Source organism: Peromyscus leucopus, chromosome 3, assembly GCF_004664715.2.
Source record: "Peromyscus leucopus breed LL Stock chromosome 3, UCI_PerLeu_2.1, whole genome shotgun sequence".
NCBI lineage: Eukaryota > Metazoa > Chordata > Mammalia > Rodentia > Cricetidae > Peromyscus > Peromyscus leucopus.
The window spans coordinates 154959819-154974671 of record NC_051065.1 but is presented as its reverse complement, the minus strand read 5'-3'; the positions used below and the strand labels follow the sequence as shown (position 1 = coordinate 154974671).

General features: G+C 51.5%; 1 protein-coding gene across 4 annotated transcripts in view; it reads left to right on the top strand.

Annotated features, from left to right (window-relative positions):
• The window catches only part of Ift122 (intraflagellar transport 122), a 72797-nt gene that overhangs the window by 35927 nt on the left and 22017 nt on the right, over positions 1 to 14853 (top strand). For all 4 annotated transcript variants that reach the window (XM_028864005.2, XM_028864004.2, XM_028864003.2 and 1 more), the window contains 4 exons: positions 777 to 941; positions 3292 to 3489; positions 9680 to 9820; positions 13305 to 13358. In XM_028864005.2, the coding sequence (XP_028719838.1) occupies positions 777 to 941; positions 3292 to 3489; positions 9680 to 9820; positions 13305 to 13358 (558 nt within the window). The remainder of the gene's footprint in view (positions 1 to 776; positions 942 to 3291; positions 3490 to 9679; positions 9821 to 13304; positions 13359 to 14853) is intronic.

The following is a 14853-nucleotide window of genomic DNA, read 5'->3' as shown; positions in this document are numbered from 1 at the left end:
ATAGAAATTTGAAAGTGAAAATATAACTGCATTAGCCCGAGAGCCAAGCTGTGTAGCAGATGGCTCGTGGCTGAGGCTTGTCAGGTCTTTGCTGGGGACGGAAGTTGCGGAGCATGAGATCAGTGGGAGCTGTCAAGCAGTAGCACCCAAGCTGGGGAGAGTCCCCCCCCCCCCAGTCAGCTGTCAGGTCTCATGTGAGGCCGAGAGCATGACTTTGGGGTCAGGCTAACCTGGAACCACATTCTTTTTTAGCTTCTCACTGGCTGTATGGCCCTGGGCAGATCAGTTTGCTCTCTGAGGCTCACGGTTTCCAAATAAGGGCAATACTATGTTTCTTCACAGGGCTGTCAAAAACAGGGACGTCAATGAATGGCAGCTGTCACCAGCAGCACGGTCATTATTACTCTATACCAGATGTCTCGCCTGTGTTTACAGTAGCCCGTCCTGTGTGTGTGTGTATGGTCCCCACCCTGCAGTTTGAGCAGTGTCATTAAAAATGTCCCCAGTGACACAGACGTTAGGGGGAGTGTGGCATGTCTTGGTGGCATGTCTCGGGCCTCTTGTTACAGCTTCAGTGACCTCCAGCGAACCAACCATTCTCCTGGGCTCTCCCCCACACACCCTGCTTTATTTAATGAGTCTTCTCTCTGCACACAGCTTCTGGAGGAGTTAGTGGGTGCTGTTCTTGGAGAACACATGGGACGCCAACAGCCTGGCAGTGGGCCAGGGTCTGGTTGCCATGGTGACTCACACTTACTTCTCTGAAATTTCGCCAGATCCTGAAGATCTTTGTGGACAATCTCTTCGCCATTGTCCTGCTGAAGCAGGCCACAGCCGTGCGCTGCTTGGATATGAGTGCCTCCCGGAACAAGCTTGCTGTGGTGGATGAAAATGACACGTGCTTGGTGTATGACATCCACACCAAGGAGCTGCTTTTTCAGGTGACGTCCTAGAGAGAGGTGTGCAAGAAGGCCCGTACCCAGGCCTGTCTGGGAGGAAGGGCAAAGGACTAGAACTTAGCACAGGTGTAGATTCTGAAAGGCTCCAGGGAACAGGTGGCCCGGCCAGCCTCTTGAGCATCGGTTTCCTGGCCAGCAACAGTTTTCACATAGCAGGAAACAGTACTTGAGATGATGGTGAGTGTCTGGTGACCAGGTTAGTGTGTGGTGGGGATTCTTTTGATGAAGTCTGTGACTCCCTTGCCCAGGACTGCCAGTTCCTCCCAGGGCCTAGGGCACACTGGGAAAGACAGGTGGAGGCTCACTCTCAGCTTCCTCCACAGGGTGCTGAGCACAGTGACTTGTGAATCCTTGGGGATGGTCATTGTTTCCTGTGGCTGGAAGAAGGGTGTCGATGAGTAGTCCAAAGACTGTACCTAACACCTAGTGGGTTTTCTGCCAGGCTAGGCTGTTCCTGGCTCCTTTAGGGCATTGTAAGTGGTCAGAGCTAATTTATGTGAAGTGGGGACCCCCTGAGGCTGGAGCCTCTGCTCTCTGGTTCCTCCTTGCAGGGTTTCTCAATATCGTGGGTAGACATGGATGCTCTCCCAAGGCCCTCCTTGTCCTTGGCAACAGAACCAGCAGGGTAGAAGTGCCTGGCTTTCCTCAGTCAGTTGGACAGGGATACTTGGCTGCCAATAGCCCCAAAAGGACTTCAGTTATTAGCACTTCATGTCATAGAGGAAGCAGAGGGTTCAGGGGAAAGAACACGTACCCATTGTCTTTGGACTGAGCTGGGTTCGTGGATCTCTGTGAGTCTGTTTCACCGATGGCTACCATGAAACTTTTTTTTTTTCCCCTCGAGACAGGGTTTCTCTTTAGCTTTCAAACCTGTCCTGGAACTCACTCTATAGTCCAGGCTGGCCTCAAATTAAGATCCGCCTGCCCCTGCCTCTCGAGTGCTGAGATTAAAGGCGTGCACCACCACCACCACCACCACCACCACCACCACCACCACCACCACCCAGCTGAAACTTTTTTTTTAAAGACGGAATCTCTCCATAGCTCAGGCTGACCTCCATAGCTCAGGCTGACCTCCAGCTCTCTATAGCCGAAGATAAACTTGAGGAAGATCTCTACTTCCACTTTCTAAGTACTGGGGCTAGAAATGCAGACCACCACACCTAAGTTATACCGTGCTGAGATCAGACCCAGGGCCTTGTGCGTGCTAACTAAGCCAACTCCCTGCCCGTGCTAACATGAAGCTGGAAGTTACCTTCTCCTAGAGTTACCACAGAACAGCACAGGAGCAAACAAGACGCTTCCGTGTGCTCAGTGCTGGGCACAACTGGCCTTACATGTTCCTTCTCCCTAAACTCAGCAAACTCTGAGAGTTTGAAGCCAGAGCGAGATCCAGGACAGGCTCCAAAACTACACAGAGAAACCCTGTCTCAGGGGAAAAAAAAGTAGTCCATGTGCATGGTAGAAGATTCTAGACCAGTGGCACTCAATCCTTCTAATGCTGTGGCTCTGTAACACAGTTCCTCATGCTGTGGTGACTCCCCAACCATAAAATTATTCTCATTGCTACTTCATAACTGTAATTTTATTACTGTCATGCATTCTAATGTAAATATTTTTGGAGATAGAGGTTTGCTAAAGGAGTCTTGAGAACCACTGTTCTTGGCAGAGAGGGATGAGCCTCTGCCTGCCCCAGGCTTCCGGGGCTGAGCAGGACACTGGTGGAGAGGGCACCTCCCAGGGTGATGCTCTTAGTGTGAGACTGTAAATGCAGAGACAATGTATTGTTTTCTAACTTTGAAAAGAACTCCCCATTCTTTTGCTTATTATAAAAAAACAATGGATGTTCATGACCAAAGAAACCAGACAAGCAAGGGGGGGGGGTGTGGCCCGCAAAGCAAATAGAAATCTCTCACAATTTCACTCACCCAAAAGCAGTCACTGTGTTCATCCCCAGGGGTAACACTTTCAGCCTCCTTCTTGGGTAGGTGTGTGTGTGTGTCAGTGTGTCTGTGTGTCTGTGTGTGCTGGAGAATCAGCCAGCACAGAGCAGCACCCCTCTCCTCCTTTAGTAGAAAGAAAACCCTACCTTGTTGAATCTCCACTTACTGTGGAGTGAGTAAACTATGGGGGTAATCATTTTGAAAACAGCGCAGGTCCACAATTTCCATCACCCCGGTACGTAGAGCAGGTGCCCATCCCTTCTTCTCTGGCCCCCTCCGCTCCTTTCCCTTCATCCTGCTGTCAGTACTCAGCACAACTCAGGCTTTAACATGGGCGTGGAGTGAAAACTGGGAGTGGAGCTGGAGCCTTACAGGCCTTTGTCCCCCAGGAACCAAATGCCAATAGTGTGGCCTGGAACACCCAGTGTGAGGACATGCTTTGCTTCTCTGGAGGAGGCTACCTCAACATCAAGGCCAGCACCTTCCCGGTACACCAGCAGAAGCTGCAGGGCTTCGTGGTTGGCTACAACGGCTCCAAGATCTTCTGCCTTCATGTCTTCTCAATGTCTGCCGTGGAGGTGCCACAGGTAACCTGGGTGCCTGTCACTCCTCTCTGGCTGGAGAATACACAAAACAAATGGTCAGGCCCCCAAACTGGTGCTAAGAGCAGCAAAGAGAGGGAGGGGGAAGCGTGGAATCGGTGACGTCGCAAGGTGCTGTGGTCTTGGGTGTGTTGTGCCCTAACTGTGTAGTCACGTCTCTCTGGACAAAGAGCTCAGCCCCGTTGTCTTAGTCGGGGTTTCTATTGCTGTGACAAACACCAGGACCAAAAGCTGGTTAGGGAGGAAAGGGTTTATTTGGCTTATACATCTACACTGTAGTCCATCACTGAAGGAAGTCAGGACAGGAACTCAAACAGGGCAGGAACCTGGAGGCAGGAGTTGACATAGAGACAGTGGAGGGATGCTGCTTACTGGCTTGCTCAGCCTGCTTTCTTATAGAACCCAGGACCACCAGCCCAGGGATGGCACCACCTACCATGGACTGGGCCCTCACCCATCAATCACTAATTAGGAAATAGTCTACAGGCTTGCCTACAGCCAGATCTTTTTTTTTTTTTTTTTTTTTTTTTTTTTTTTTTTTTTTTCCCCCAGTGTGTCTAAATGTTGCTAGGACTATATTTGACTCCTTGGGTCTGTATTTATTTTGAGATTTCTTTTTTTTATTCTTCTCTCATACAATATATCTCAACTGTAGCCTTCCCTCCCTCCCCTTCTCCCAGCCCCCCCAACCTTCCCTCTCCCCCAGATCCACTCCATTTCCCTTCAGAAAAGAGCAAGCTTCCCTGAGTTTGATATCAACCAAACTCAGCATAACAAGATGCAATAAGACTAGACACATATCCTCATATCAAGGCTGGATGAGGCAACCCAGTAAGAGAAAAAAGAGCCTATGAGTAGGCAAGAGAGTCAGAGACACCCCACTCCCATTGTTAGGAGTCCAACAAAAACCCCAAGCTAAATAAAGAACCACAGTGTGTATGCAGAGGGCCTGGTGCTGACCCAGGCAGGCTCCGTGGTCACAACTCCAGTCTCTGTGAGCCCTGTGAGTCCTGCTTAGTTGATTCTGTGCTCTCCTGGTGTCCTCAAGCCCTCGGGTTCCTGTGATCCTTCCTCCCTCTCTTCTCTGGAGTTCCTGAGCTCCACCTAATGTTTGGCTGTGAGTCTCTGCATCTGCTCCCATCAGCTGCTGGAGGAAGCCTCCCTGATGATGACTGGGCTAGGCACCGATCCTGTGAGTATAGCGGAATATCATGAGAATCATTTCACTGATCTTTTTTGTCCTCTCAGATGACTGTAGTTGGTGTCAGGTTGACATAACTCTAGCCAGCACCCCACTGAATCTCTGTTTTTCAGATCCCCTTCCTGCTGCGTTGTGTTAACAGTATTCAGTACTGTGTTAGTGGCAAGTCCAACAGGGTGGATGCATAAATGCATGACTGTAATGCTGGGTATGAGAGGAGAACAGGAGAGCAGGCACTGAGAACTGAACCAGAGAGGGCGCATGAGACCCTGCATAGTCCCCTCAATCCAGAGGAGGACAGCTAGGAACTGCGGGGGGAGTATGGAGCCACAGAAACAGAAGAACCCAGACAGCCCACCTGGTGGCTAACCTAGTTACAGCTGCCCTAGCTGCCTGTGTGCTTGTCCCTTAAGTGAGTGACACTCCTTAGAACTGTCATAAAACCAAGACAACCACTAAGGAGAAACTTGGACCACAGCATCCCATCTTTAAGAGAATATTTTCTTTTTTAAGTGTGTGTGTGTGTGTGTGTGTGTGTGTGTGTGTGTGTGTGTGTGTGTGTATGTATGTGTGTGTACATGTATGCTGGTGCACATGGAGGACAGAAGAGGGCATTAGTCCCTGGAGGTGGAATTTCAGGGCGTTGTGAGACACCTCACATGGGTGCCAAGAATGTGATTTAGGCCCTCTCTAAACCACTGAGCCATCTGACCAGACCCCAGACATATTATTGTATGTACTGTACTGATTATGGACCTTAAGCAAGAGAATGGCGCTTTTAATCACTGTATGCCATCTTCTGTTTTAAAATGTTTTAAAGTCTATTAGTGTATGCGTGTATATGTGTGAGTGTGAGTGTGAGTGCCTGTGCCCGTGAAGGTCCCAGCACAACTTCCGGGGAGTTGTTGCTCTCATTGTTGGTCCTGGAAATTGGACTCAGGTTGTCACATTTGTGCAGCAAGTACTTCTTCCTTTTGAGCATCTCGCCAGCCCCTGTGCTCCTTCTTTTACCCTGACATTCAGCAATTCCAGACCCATCCCTTTGATGCATTATTGCCTGAAAACCAGCAACCTCACCTAGCACAGTAGCTCATGTCTATGATCTCAACACTTTGAGGCTGGGGCAGTAGGATTTCCAGTTAAAGGCAGCCTGGGGCACATCACAAGACTTTTTAACACAAAACAAAACAAACCACGAACAATAAAAACATTCGCCAAAACCAAAGGCCCTACTTACTAATCTGACTTTCTGCTCAGCAGTCTACTGAAAGTGTTGTGCCATGTCAGTGAACATACTTGACCAGAATGTTCAAACCGACGACGCAGGCTCACACGTATGTGTGAGAAATGACAGGTGATTCCTCGTGTGTGTTGCTCGGTTCCCCGTAGGCAGTGGCTGCTGTGCTCCACCGTGCAGCCTGGAGCCCCTCCCTCTGGAGCCCCTCCCTCTGGAGCCCCTCCCTCTGGAGCCCCTCCCTCTGGAGCCCCTCCCTCTGGAGCACCTCCCTCTGGAGCACCTCCCTCTGGAGCACCTCCCTCTGGAGCCCCTCCCTCTGGAGCACCTCCCTCTGGAGCACCTCCCTCTGGAGCCCCTCCCTCTGGAGCACCTCCCTCTGGAGCACCTCCCTCTGGAGCACCTCCCTCTGGAGCACCTCCCTCTGGAGCACCTCCCTGCCCCAGGCTCCAGGCCCTCCCTTCTGCATGCCCAGCTTTGTTGTGTTGGACGCAGCACTGTCACATGGGCCGTCCGTAGCGTACTCAACCAGCACCCGCTGTTGGACATTTATACTATCCATAGCCTTTGGTTTTCTTTTCTCTTTTTGGACACGGGGTCTCATTATTGGCCCTGGCTGCTCTGGAACTCTTTATGTAGACCAGGCTGGTCTCAAACCCACAGAGATGCACCCGTCTTTGCCTCTGAGTGCTGGGATTAAAGGCGTGCGCCACCACACCTGGCTGCCCAAAGCTTCTGTTCTTGGGAATAGTGGGTATCTAACTAGTATGTGTCCTGACTCAGTATAAATCCCAAGAAATGCAAGTGCTGGGCCAAAGGCCCTGTACACTGAAAGATGTCCAGACATTCTAGACTGCCTTTCCTCAAGGCTCTGTTAGTCTGTCTGCCTACACACAGCCTCTGCCTGCTTCTTCCCTGGCCAGGAAGGCCCTTGTTACTGCTGCTGCAGGGGTTACAGCAGCAGTATTCCCACCCGCTCCTGACCCATAGTGAGTAGTCAAGTGATGGCAGAGAGTTCTGATGTGAGTGAAGAGCAGAAGAAGAGGAAGCATAAGAGATGGTAGTGGCTGACATGTGGAGCTGGTGAGGCCTGCTGGACTCTTGCCTTGCCATCCTTACCTGCTTGCTCCCGGTCAGCATCCTGAACCCCACCCAGCACCACATGCACAAGACCCCACTCTTCCTCATCTGTGCCAAACAGGCTTCGCTTATTAAAAGGCTTTCTCCCCAGACTGCATCCTAACCTCAAAAATAAATGCAGTTGCTGCTCCCAGATTCTGGCCAGCCAAGAGGAGCCGGAGGGGCAGCCGGGGCTCCCTCTGCCAGGGCCTCAAGATGCAGTAGCCAAAGTCTCTGTTGGTTGCAGGCAGCCTTCCTGCTGATGCAGCAGGCCAGAGCTGCCAAGCATTGGGAAAGGCGATCTGGAGACAAAGGCTGTTTATCTGTCGCCTGGGCCTCCAGTCGTCCTGTGGTTTGGGCCTCCAGACCAGGCAGAAAGCCCCATTTTTGCTCTTGGGATTTTTTTTGGTTTCCTTTCGAAATTTGTATCATCTTGTGCAAGAACTAGTGTGTCCAAGCTGCCAAGTGGGACAGCAAGCTCCGGTTATGCACCATCGCGTCATGCTTGGAATACAGCAGCCAGAGAAGGGCTTGCTCAGAGGGACTGGTCTATCAGTATGTTTTTCCAGCCCTCACTCAGCGTGCGCTCCCTGCCTGTGTTATCAGCCCATCAGCTCATCTTGTGATGCATATTCATGTCCCCTGTCCTGGGGCAATCAGCATAGCAGAAGTTCTGCAGCTTGGGAAAAGGAACCCTGAAACCCGATCCAGCTGCATCCTGAACACCTTACATCCCTCTTTGGGGCCTCATTTCTTCTCTGTGTACTGGGCTTATTGGTTTTTGTTTTTGTGTGTGTTTGTTTTGTTTTACTTGAGACCCACGCTTGCGGTGTTCCCCAGGCTGGTCTTGAACTCCAGGGCTAAAGTGATCCTCCTACCTCTACCTCAGGAGCAGCCGAGACTTCAGGCTTTGCCACTGTGAAATGGGGTTAATTACACCCATTTTCAGGTTTTGCCTGTCCCAATTCCTGTTATTATTCCTTCTTATTACAGACAGTCATGAAGTAGCAAAAGCCACAAAAGAGAGCTAAAGTGGACCAGAGAGTATGAGGAGTCCAGAGAATGAGCTCATTGTGGGGCAGAGTGGGTGGAGTTTGAGAAAGCTCCAAGGAGGTGATGAAACCTGTGTCCAGGGAGATGGGCGCCTCACTGGCCCACAGCAGCCTGAGTGGGCAGACTCTCTAAATAGAAGGTAGTGTGTTTTCCCAGGGGGCACCTGGCTAGGATGTGGCTGAGCCAGGCCTGGGTGCTAGCTCAGCTGCTCCTTGTCTGTGGCCAGTTGCCTCCCTACAGTAAGGGGAAGTGGATGGTGTGGCACCACAGGAAAAACAACCCCCTGGGAACAGTTGTGTCTTGCTGTCAGAGGATGGGCTTGAAAGGAAAAGGTTTCTTTTAATTTTGAAGTTTACAAAAAAAAAAAAAAAAAAAAAAAAAAAAAAGGACCAGAAATTTCAAAGATAAAGGCCCCAAATGGAGAAAACAGCATTTCCAAGTCCACATTTGGGAACCATTAGCACGAAGGTACTGGTTGATTGATCTTTACTGTCCAGGAATCCAGAACAGAGATGTGGGTCCCTGAACATATTGACTGGCTTCAGATCAAGACAGAGTCTTTTATTGCTGTAAATGCTAGAACCAGCTAAGCTTTAGTCTGACGTGTGTAAGTGCATTTACACACGTAATGTTTGTCACACACACACACACACACACACACACACACACACACAGCAAGAAGGAACACAAGACCAGGCTTCAAGTTTTTAATCTGCTATGACCTCAGGCAAGTCATGTGTCCTCCAGGAGTCTCCTCCTGGGTGTTATCAGAGGTAACACAGGGATGTTTGGACAACTGCAGAGTTCTTGATAGCCTTTAAAAAAAGAAGTCATTAGGGAATTCTTGTGGATATTCTTAGCTAGGCAGCCTGGTCTTGAGGGGAGAGTTGGTCTTCAGCACCAGAGACCTCAGGATCTGTCCTCAGAGCTTTCCTAGGCAGTCTGGAGCAAATTCCATAGCCATGCCTTTTTCAGATTCAGTCCCTCTGAGAAGAGGCCATCCCTCTTCTGTCTCCCTCCTGGTCATGTGACTCATTCCTCTGGCCAGGGATGGAGGACCTGCTGGGAGTGAATATAACCCTGCTGCTGCCACAGGGTGTGCAGGGTTTCACCCCAGAGCCCCTGTGGAACCAGGGCACAGCACAAGCCCAAGGTCTGTCTACACAGAGGCCAGGGGCAGCTTGAAGAGAAAGCACGCAAGAGTTTCCGGGAGGGACCTGCTAGCAGAGCTTTACAAAGCCAAGTAGGCATTTCCTATGGGGGTGGGGTAGATCCTTCCCAGAGAAGGTGACATGTTAGGGTCAGGTAGGCCTAGGGAAGGGGAAGGCAGATGGCAGCCAGAAGTGTATGTTGGGAGTGCTATGGCCCAGCAGAAGAGGGTGGCAGAAAGGAGGGCACCCACGTGGGCCAGGGCAAGACTACTAAGGTGCAGACTGATGGCTGAAGTCTGAGGTAGGCATTTCCGGTGATACTGCTCTGAACATCTGGAAGCAGGCCTGCTTGGAATCCAACACTTTCCAGTGCTCTGAACAGACAATTAACTTTCTCCCCTTTCTGAAACTCCACAGTCTGCTCCGATGTACCAATACCTTGATAGGAAAATGTTCCGAGAAGCCTACCAGATCGCCTGTCTGGGAGTGACAGACACTGACTGGCGTGAACTGGCCATGGAAGCTCTAGAAGGACTAGAGTTTGAAACTGCAAAGAAGGTACGCATCTAGTCTGTTTGGCCTGCAAAGAAGGTGTGCGTCTAGTCTGTTTGGCCGGAAGTTGGTCCTGGAGGGTCTCCTGAGGCAGAAGGGATCCAGCTAACACTGGAGGGGCAGGGACTGCCTGTAATGGGCTCTGAAGTCAGACTGCCCTGAGTTCTGATCTCTTCAGTCACCCCTTCATCATGGGCCTGGCAGGAACAGCCTTCCCAAGGTTCTTTCTTTGGAGGGTTCTGGAGACTAGGCCCTGTCCTCACAAAGTTGGGAAGATCTTAAGCAGATAATGCCAGTAAAACATCTGGTTGACCCTGGCTGCCAGTAAAACATCTGGTTGACCCTGGCTGTTAGTTTTGGTAGCGATCATTTGTGTAAAGAACCTAGATAAAAGCCTGTGCAGGACAGACATTCAGCAGTCAAGTATCTCTAACCTGGGCATGAACAGCAGCCACTAGCACGCCACATTGTTCTTAGCACTGGCTTAGTGCAAAGAGGTCCTCAGGCTCGGATTCCCACAGCCCTGTGCTGCTGCCCCCCACCCTCACGGTGTGATTCATACTGTCGCTTCCGGTCTAGTCGATTAAAGCTAAAGAAATGGTCAAAAGCAGTTAACCTTTGTCTAGGCACATGAAGAGTCCCAGATGTGTTTCCATCTGATAGACTGAGGGGAAAGGACTGACCTCCAGCCTCTCCCTTCTCTCCTTTCCTGCTTTTTCTCCCAGAGCCAAGTAGCGAGTCTCCTTTTGCTCAGGCTACTGGTGTCGAAGGACCTGCAGACGTATGTGGTGCCTGCCTCCTATTAAACAGAGGACAGCCGAACCAGAGCACACCTCAGAGCACACTAGAGCACAGTCCTTTCCTCTAGGCTTTTCTCTCAGCCTGACCTCTCTGCCTCTGCTCTGAAGTGGGGTTGTGAAATGCATCATGCTCTTCCTGCATTTTGGACTTGCTCTTGAGGCCTCCCCAGGCCTGGTAAGGAGCAGTTTGGAGTGGCTGTGCACATGCCAGCCCTACCCAGAGCTGGAGGCACAGCTCCGTGGTAGAGCACTGGATAGCATGCACAAGGCTCTGGTTCAATCCACAGCACATGAGGGGAAATAACCCTACCCATTGATTACCTGCGTATTTGTAGATCAGATAACCTTGGGGAAATATTAGACCAGGGTGTAGGGGTTCAGGGGAGAGGGGAGGCTTCTCCTGGAGGAACTTACTTCTCCTGCCCACTCAGAAACTCCTCAGCATGTGAGGAGTGACAGCAGGCTCCTAGGGTATCTTGTTTGTACCTAGGAATAAATTGTCTCCCTCTAGGTTGTACCCCTTTTCAGGTAGACCCTAAGAGCCAGCTCGTGCTAGCATTGCCCTGCACCTGGCCTCTGTCAGTTGCAGAGCGGATGTCTAACTAGAGGGAACTGAAACTGGGATGTACCCTTGGATTGAGTTCGAGCCTACCCTGCATCCCAGAACAGAGAGTAGACACCATCATTTCAGAGCACTGGGCTCTGTTAGAACTGTGACAAATGAAAGTTGTGTGTACACTGCTGTGGGCAGCATGCTGTTTAGAAAAGGCATGAAGCTTGGATCATAGACCTTGACCAGTGTTTTAAATCACTCCTGAATCCCTGGCTGTCCTCTCCCCTGGGTGCCAGTCACTCAGTGCTTGGACTTGTGGAGGGAGGGGGTCTGGCCTAGAGAGGTGTCCCCACTAGATGGCGGTGGAGAGCTGCTTAGTGCTGCGGGCCGCATCTGTTCCCTGCTCCCCACTCCCTGCTGTGGAAGTTGTTCACAGTCTTGTGACTGACCACTCAGAATAGCACCGTGACTCTGCGGTCTATCAGGCTGAAGGATGTCAATGGCCGATTATCAAATTCAAGAATCCAGTGCCCAGAACCACAAAGACTCTTGGAGAGGGCCTCGCTTGCCTGACCATAAAGAAGGTGGCTGGAGCCAAAAAGCAGGGCGGAAGTAGGCTCAAGGTCCTGCCTGGACTCAGAGCTTGGCTGAGACCCGAGTCTCCTTTTTCTCCTCTGCCCAGCACCAGGGATCCATTTCTGTACTTGTTTCAAGAAACAGATGAGGAAGGCAGCTTGTGAGGCCTTTGACATAGTGCCACCGGACCTTTAGTCACACGCTGCCTGATACACCCTTTTACCAGTCCAAGAAAAGCCAAGTGCTGGGCACATGTGCCTCTTGCCCCAGCTTCTCAGCAGGCTGAGACAGGAAGATCCCCTGAGTGCAAAAGTTCAAGGCCAGCCTAGACAACATAGTAAGTCCCTGTTTTAGAAAGAAAGCCATTTGCCAGGTCCCTCCTGGGCAGTGCTTTGCCTAATCCTGCAGTCTGCCGCTGCCCATGCTCAGACAGGAAGTGTCCTCCCTAGGGTAAGATGCCTCATGCTTATGTAGCTCTTGGCTCAGGGAGATTTAGCTCTCTGCTTAATCTGCCTAGCTTCCCCTTTCCACTGTGAACCCCTGAACTAGGGAGGGGGACAGAGGCCAAGTGAAATGCCTGTGTCCCCAGCCTTTGACTAGATCCTGGTCCTGTAGGGTGAGAGGATGAAATCACCCTGTGGTCATTGGTAAGGCAGCCGGAAGCTGATGACTTGATCATTCCCCTCATTCTTCCAGCACAGAGGGTGCCTTGCAGTGGCCAAGGGCTGCTGTGCATTCGAAACCATAATGGCTCAGGAGCTGCTGCTCTGGGCATGTGTCAGTCCATTTCACATGGACAACACAGAAAGTGCAGCTGGGTAGAAATGTTACCGGCAGAGCGCATGGAGGTCAGTTCCCACAAGCCCCTTGTGGTACCTGAAAGCAGCAAAAGACGCTTCACTGGCACCTCTGCCTGACCCTCACAACCTTCCAGAAATCCGTGCATTCGAAGTCTCCCTCTGCCGGGAGTCCAAGAGAGGACGCATGTTCAGGGCTAACACGCAAGTTTGCTTTCTAGAGACTAGGAGATTATTCCCTGCCGTCCTCCTTCAGACGCATTCTTCTTCCCTGAGCTTTCCCCCTCCTCCTCTCCCCATGTGCCCCGTGTGCCCCGTGTGCCCTGTGTGCCCGTGTGCCCCGTGTGCCCCGTTGGGTTAGCAGAGCTGTGTGCTGCTCCTCATCCAAGTCACAGGGACAAGCGTCTCTGTCTTGCCTACTCTGCAGATGCCATTGACTGGAGTCAGCCCGCCTGCCTTCCCATTATGAGCAGTGTCTGGCAAAGGGTTCCACTGCAGACTCCAGGATCATAGTTCTGTTTTACCTAATCCCAAAATGATTGATGCTCCCAGGCCTTCTTTACAGTTCTTTGTGAGGACTAATCCTTGAGATGAAGACAGGCTGCGCCTCGCCGGGTGGCACACCTCCCAAGCACACAGTGATGAATCAGACTTCCTTCCCTGCTTGCTGGCTCGCGCTCTCTCGAGCTCCATGTGCCCCACCCCCATCAGCCTGTGGAGAAGGAGAAGGCAGCTGACTCTCTTCTTTTCCCTTCTTCCCATAGGCCTTTACCAGAGTCCAGGACCTTCGCTACCTAGAGCTGATCAGCAGCATTGAGGTAACTGACGAAACGGCCATCTTCCTTCTCAGGAGACAGTAGCCAGTAGTCCTGAGGACATGGGGACGTAGGCCTTGTCGTCTGTTCTGGGGGACAGAGTGGCCAAGGGACACCCCATTAGTCACTTGGTAGTTGAATGAAGCAGAAGGCTTGGGTCTCTTCTAATCTTTGGTTCCTTGTTCCTAAAATGGGGTCTGTACGCTGGCAGTGGTGGTGCACACCTTTATTTCCAGCAATTGGGAGGCAGAGGCAGGCGGATCTCTGAGTTTGAGGCCAGCCTGGGCTACAGAGTGAGTTCCAGGACAGCCAGGGCTACATAGAGAAACCTGTCTTGAAAAAAACAAGATGGGGGGTCTATCCGTCCACGGTGAGGCTGTGAGGCAGAGTCAGGCTGGAATGTGATACGCCTCTCTGGGATGCCTGTTGCCATTCTCCTGGACTCCAGTAATCTGTCAGTGAATGAAGCATTTCCCAGATGCTCCTAAGCTGCTCTGAGACCTACCAAGCCACCCTCCCGCGCAGAAGGCCTGTGATGGGCTAAAGAATCCGGTTCTGACTGCACCGTTTAAGGGTGGTGGAAGACACTATTTTTAATCTCTGTGTATAGCAGGCCTGTCTGACTGTCTGTAAAAGGCATACATATTTTTTCCTCCTGAACAGATTTATTGTGAGGCTAAGGGAATAGGAGACACATTTGAGCTCTCAGTTGGAAACAGTGAGGAAACTGCAAATGTCCTGCCCCTCTAACTCAGTTAGGCAGAGAAAATGCTTGATGTGGGTCCCAGCCTTGCGCAGGGTCCAGCCTTGTGTGGGGTCCAGCCTTGTGCAGGGTCCAGCCTTGTGCAAGACCAAGTCTTGTGAGGGACCCGACCTTGTGCGGAGACACAGCCTTGCGTGGAGACACAGCCTTGTGCAGGGGTGGGGGTGGGGGTGGTCCAGCCTTGTGCGGGGTGACCAGCAAGTAGAGCTGAGACAAGGGGAAGCTACAATATGGTAGCTGTTGTTCATTGAGTCTGTGCAACCAGAGTATGACCAACGTGTGCAAGGTCCTCAGTGCCGTGAGGCAGGTGCCGTTGTCGTCAGCCCTGCTCAGCGGGTGGAGAGAGGATGGGACATACCCTTGAGGGGACATGTTCAGATACTCAGTCGAAACTCAGACTTAGTCCCCGCTTTTCCCTAAGCTCCACCATGTTACTTGAGAGCTCTCGCTGTCCCTCCTCCCCAGCAAGTCATCTGTTGTCAGTGTCTTCCCACACAGGTGGCCAAGGGCTGGCCAGGGCCATTGTCCCGTGCTGCTGGCTCTCGGGGCTGGTGCCTGGTGTTAGCCAGCTGGGTCCTTGGAGTCTTCATCCAGAGCTACAGAACATCACCTTTCTTTGCACAAAAGACGCTGGTCCCTGTGAGAGCTGACTCCATCCCTTGTCATGTCTTACTTGTTCAAAAGGTCTCCCTCTGCTAGTGGTCTGTGAGCTGAGACTTGTGCTTATGGTAATGT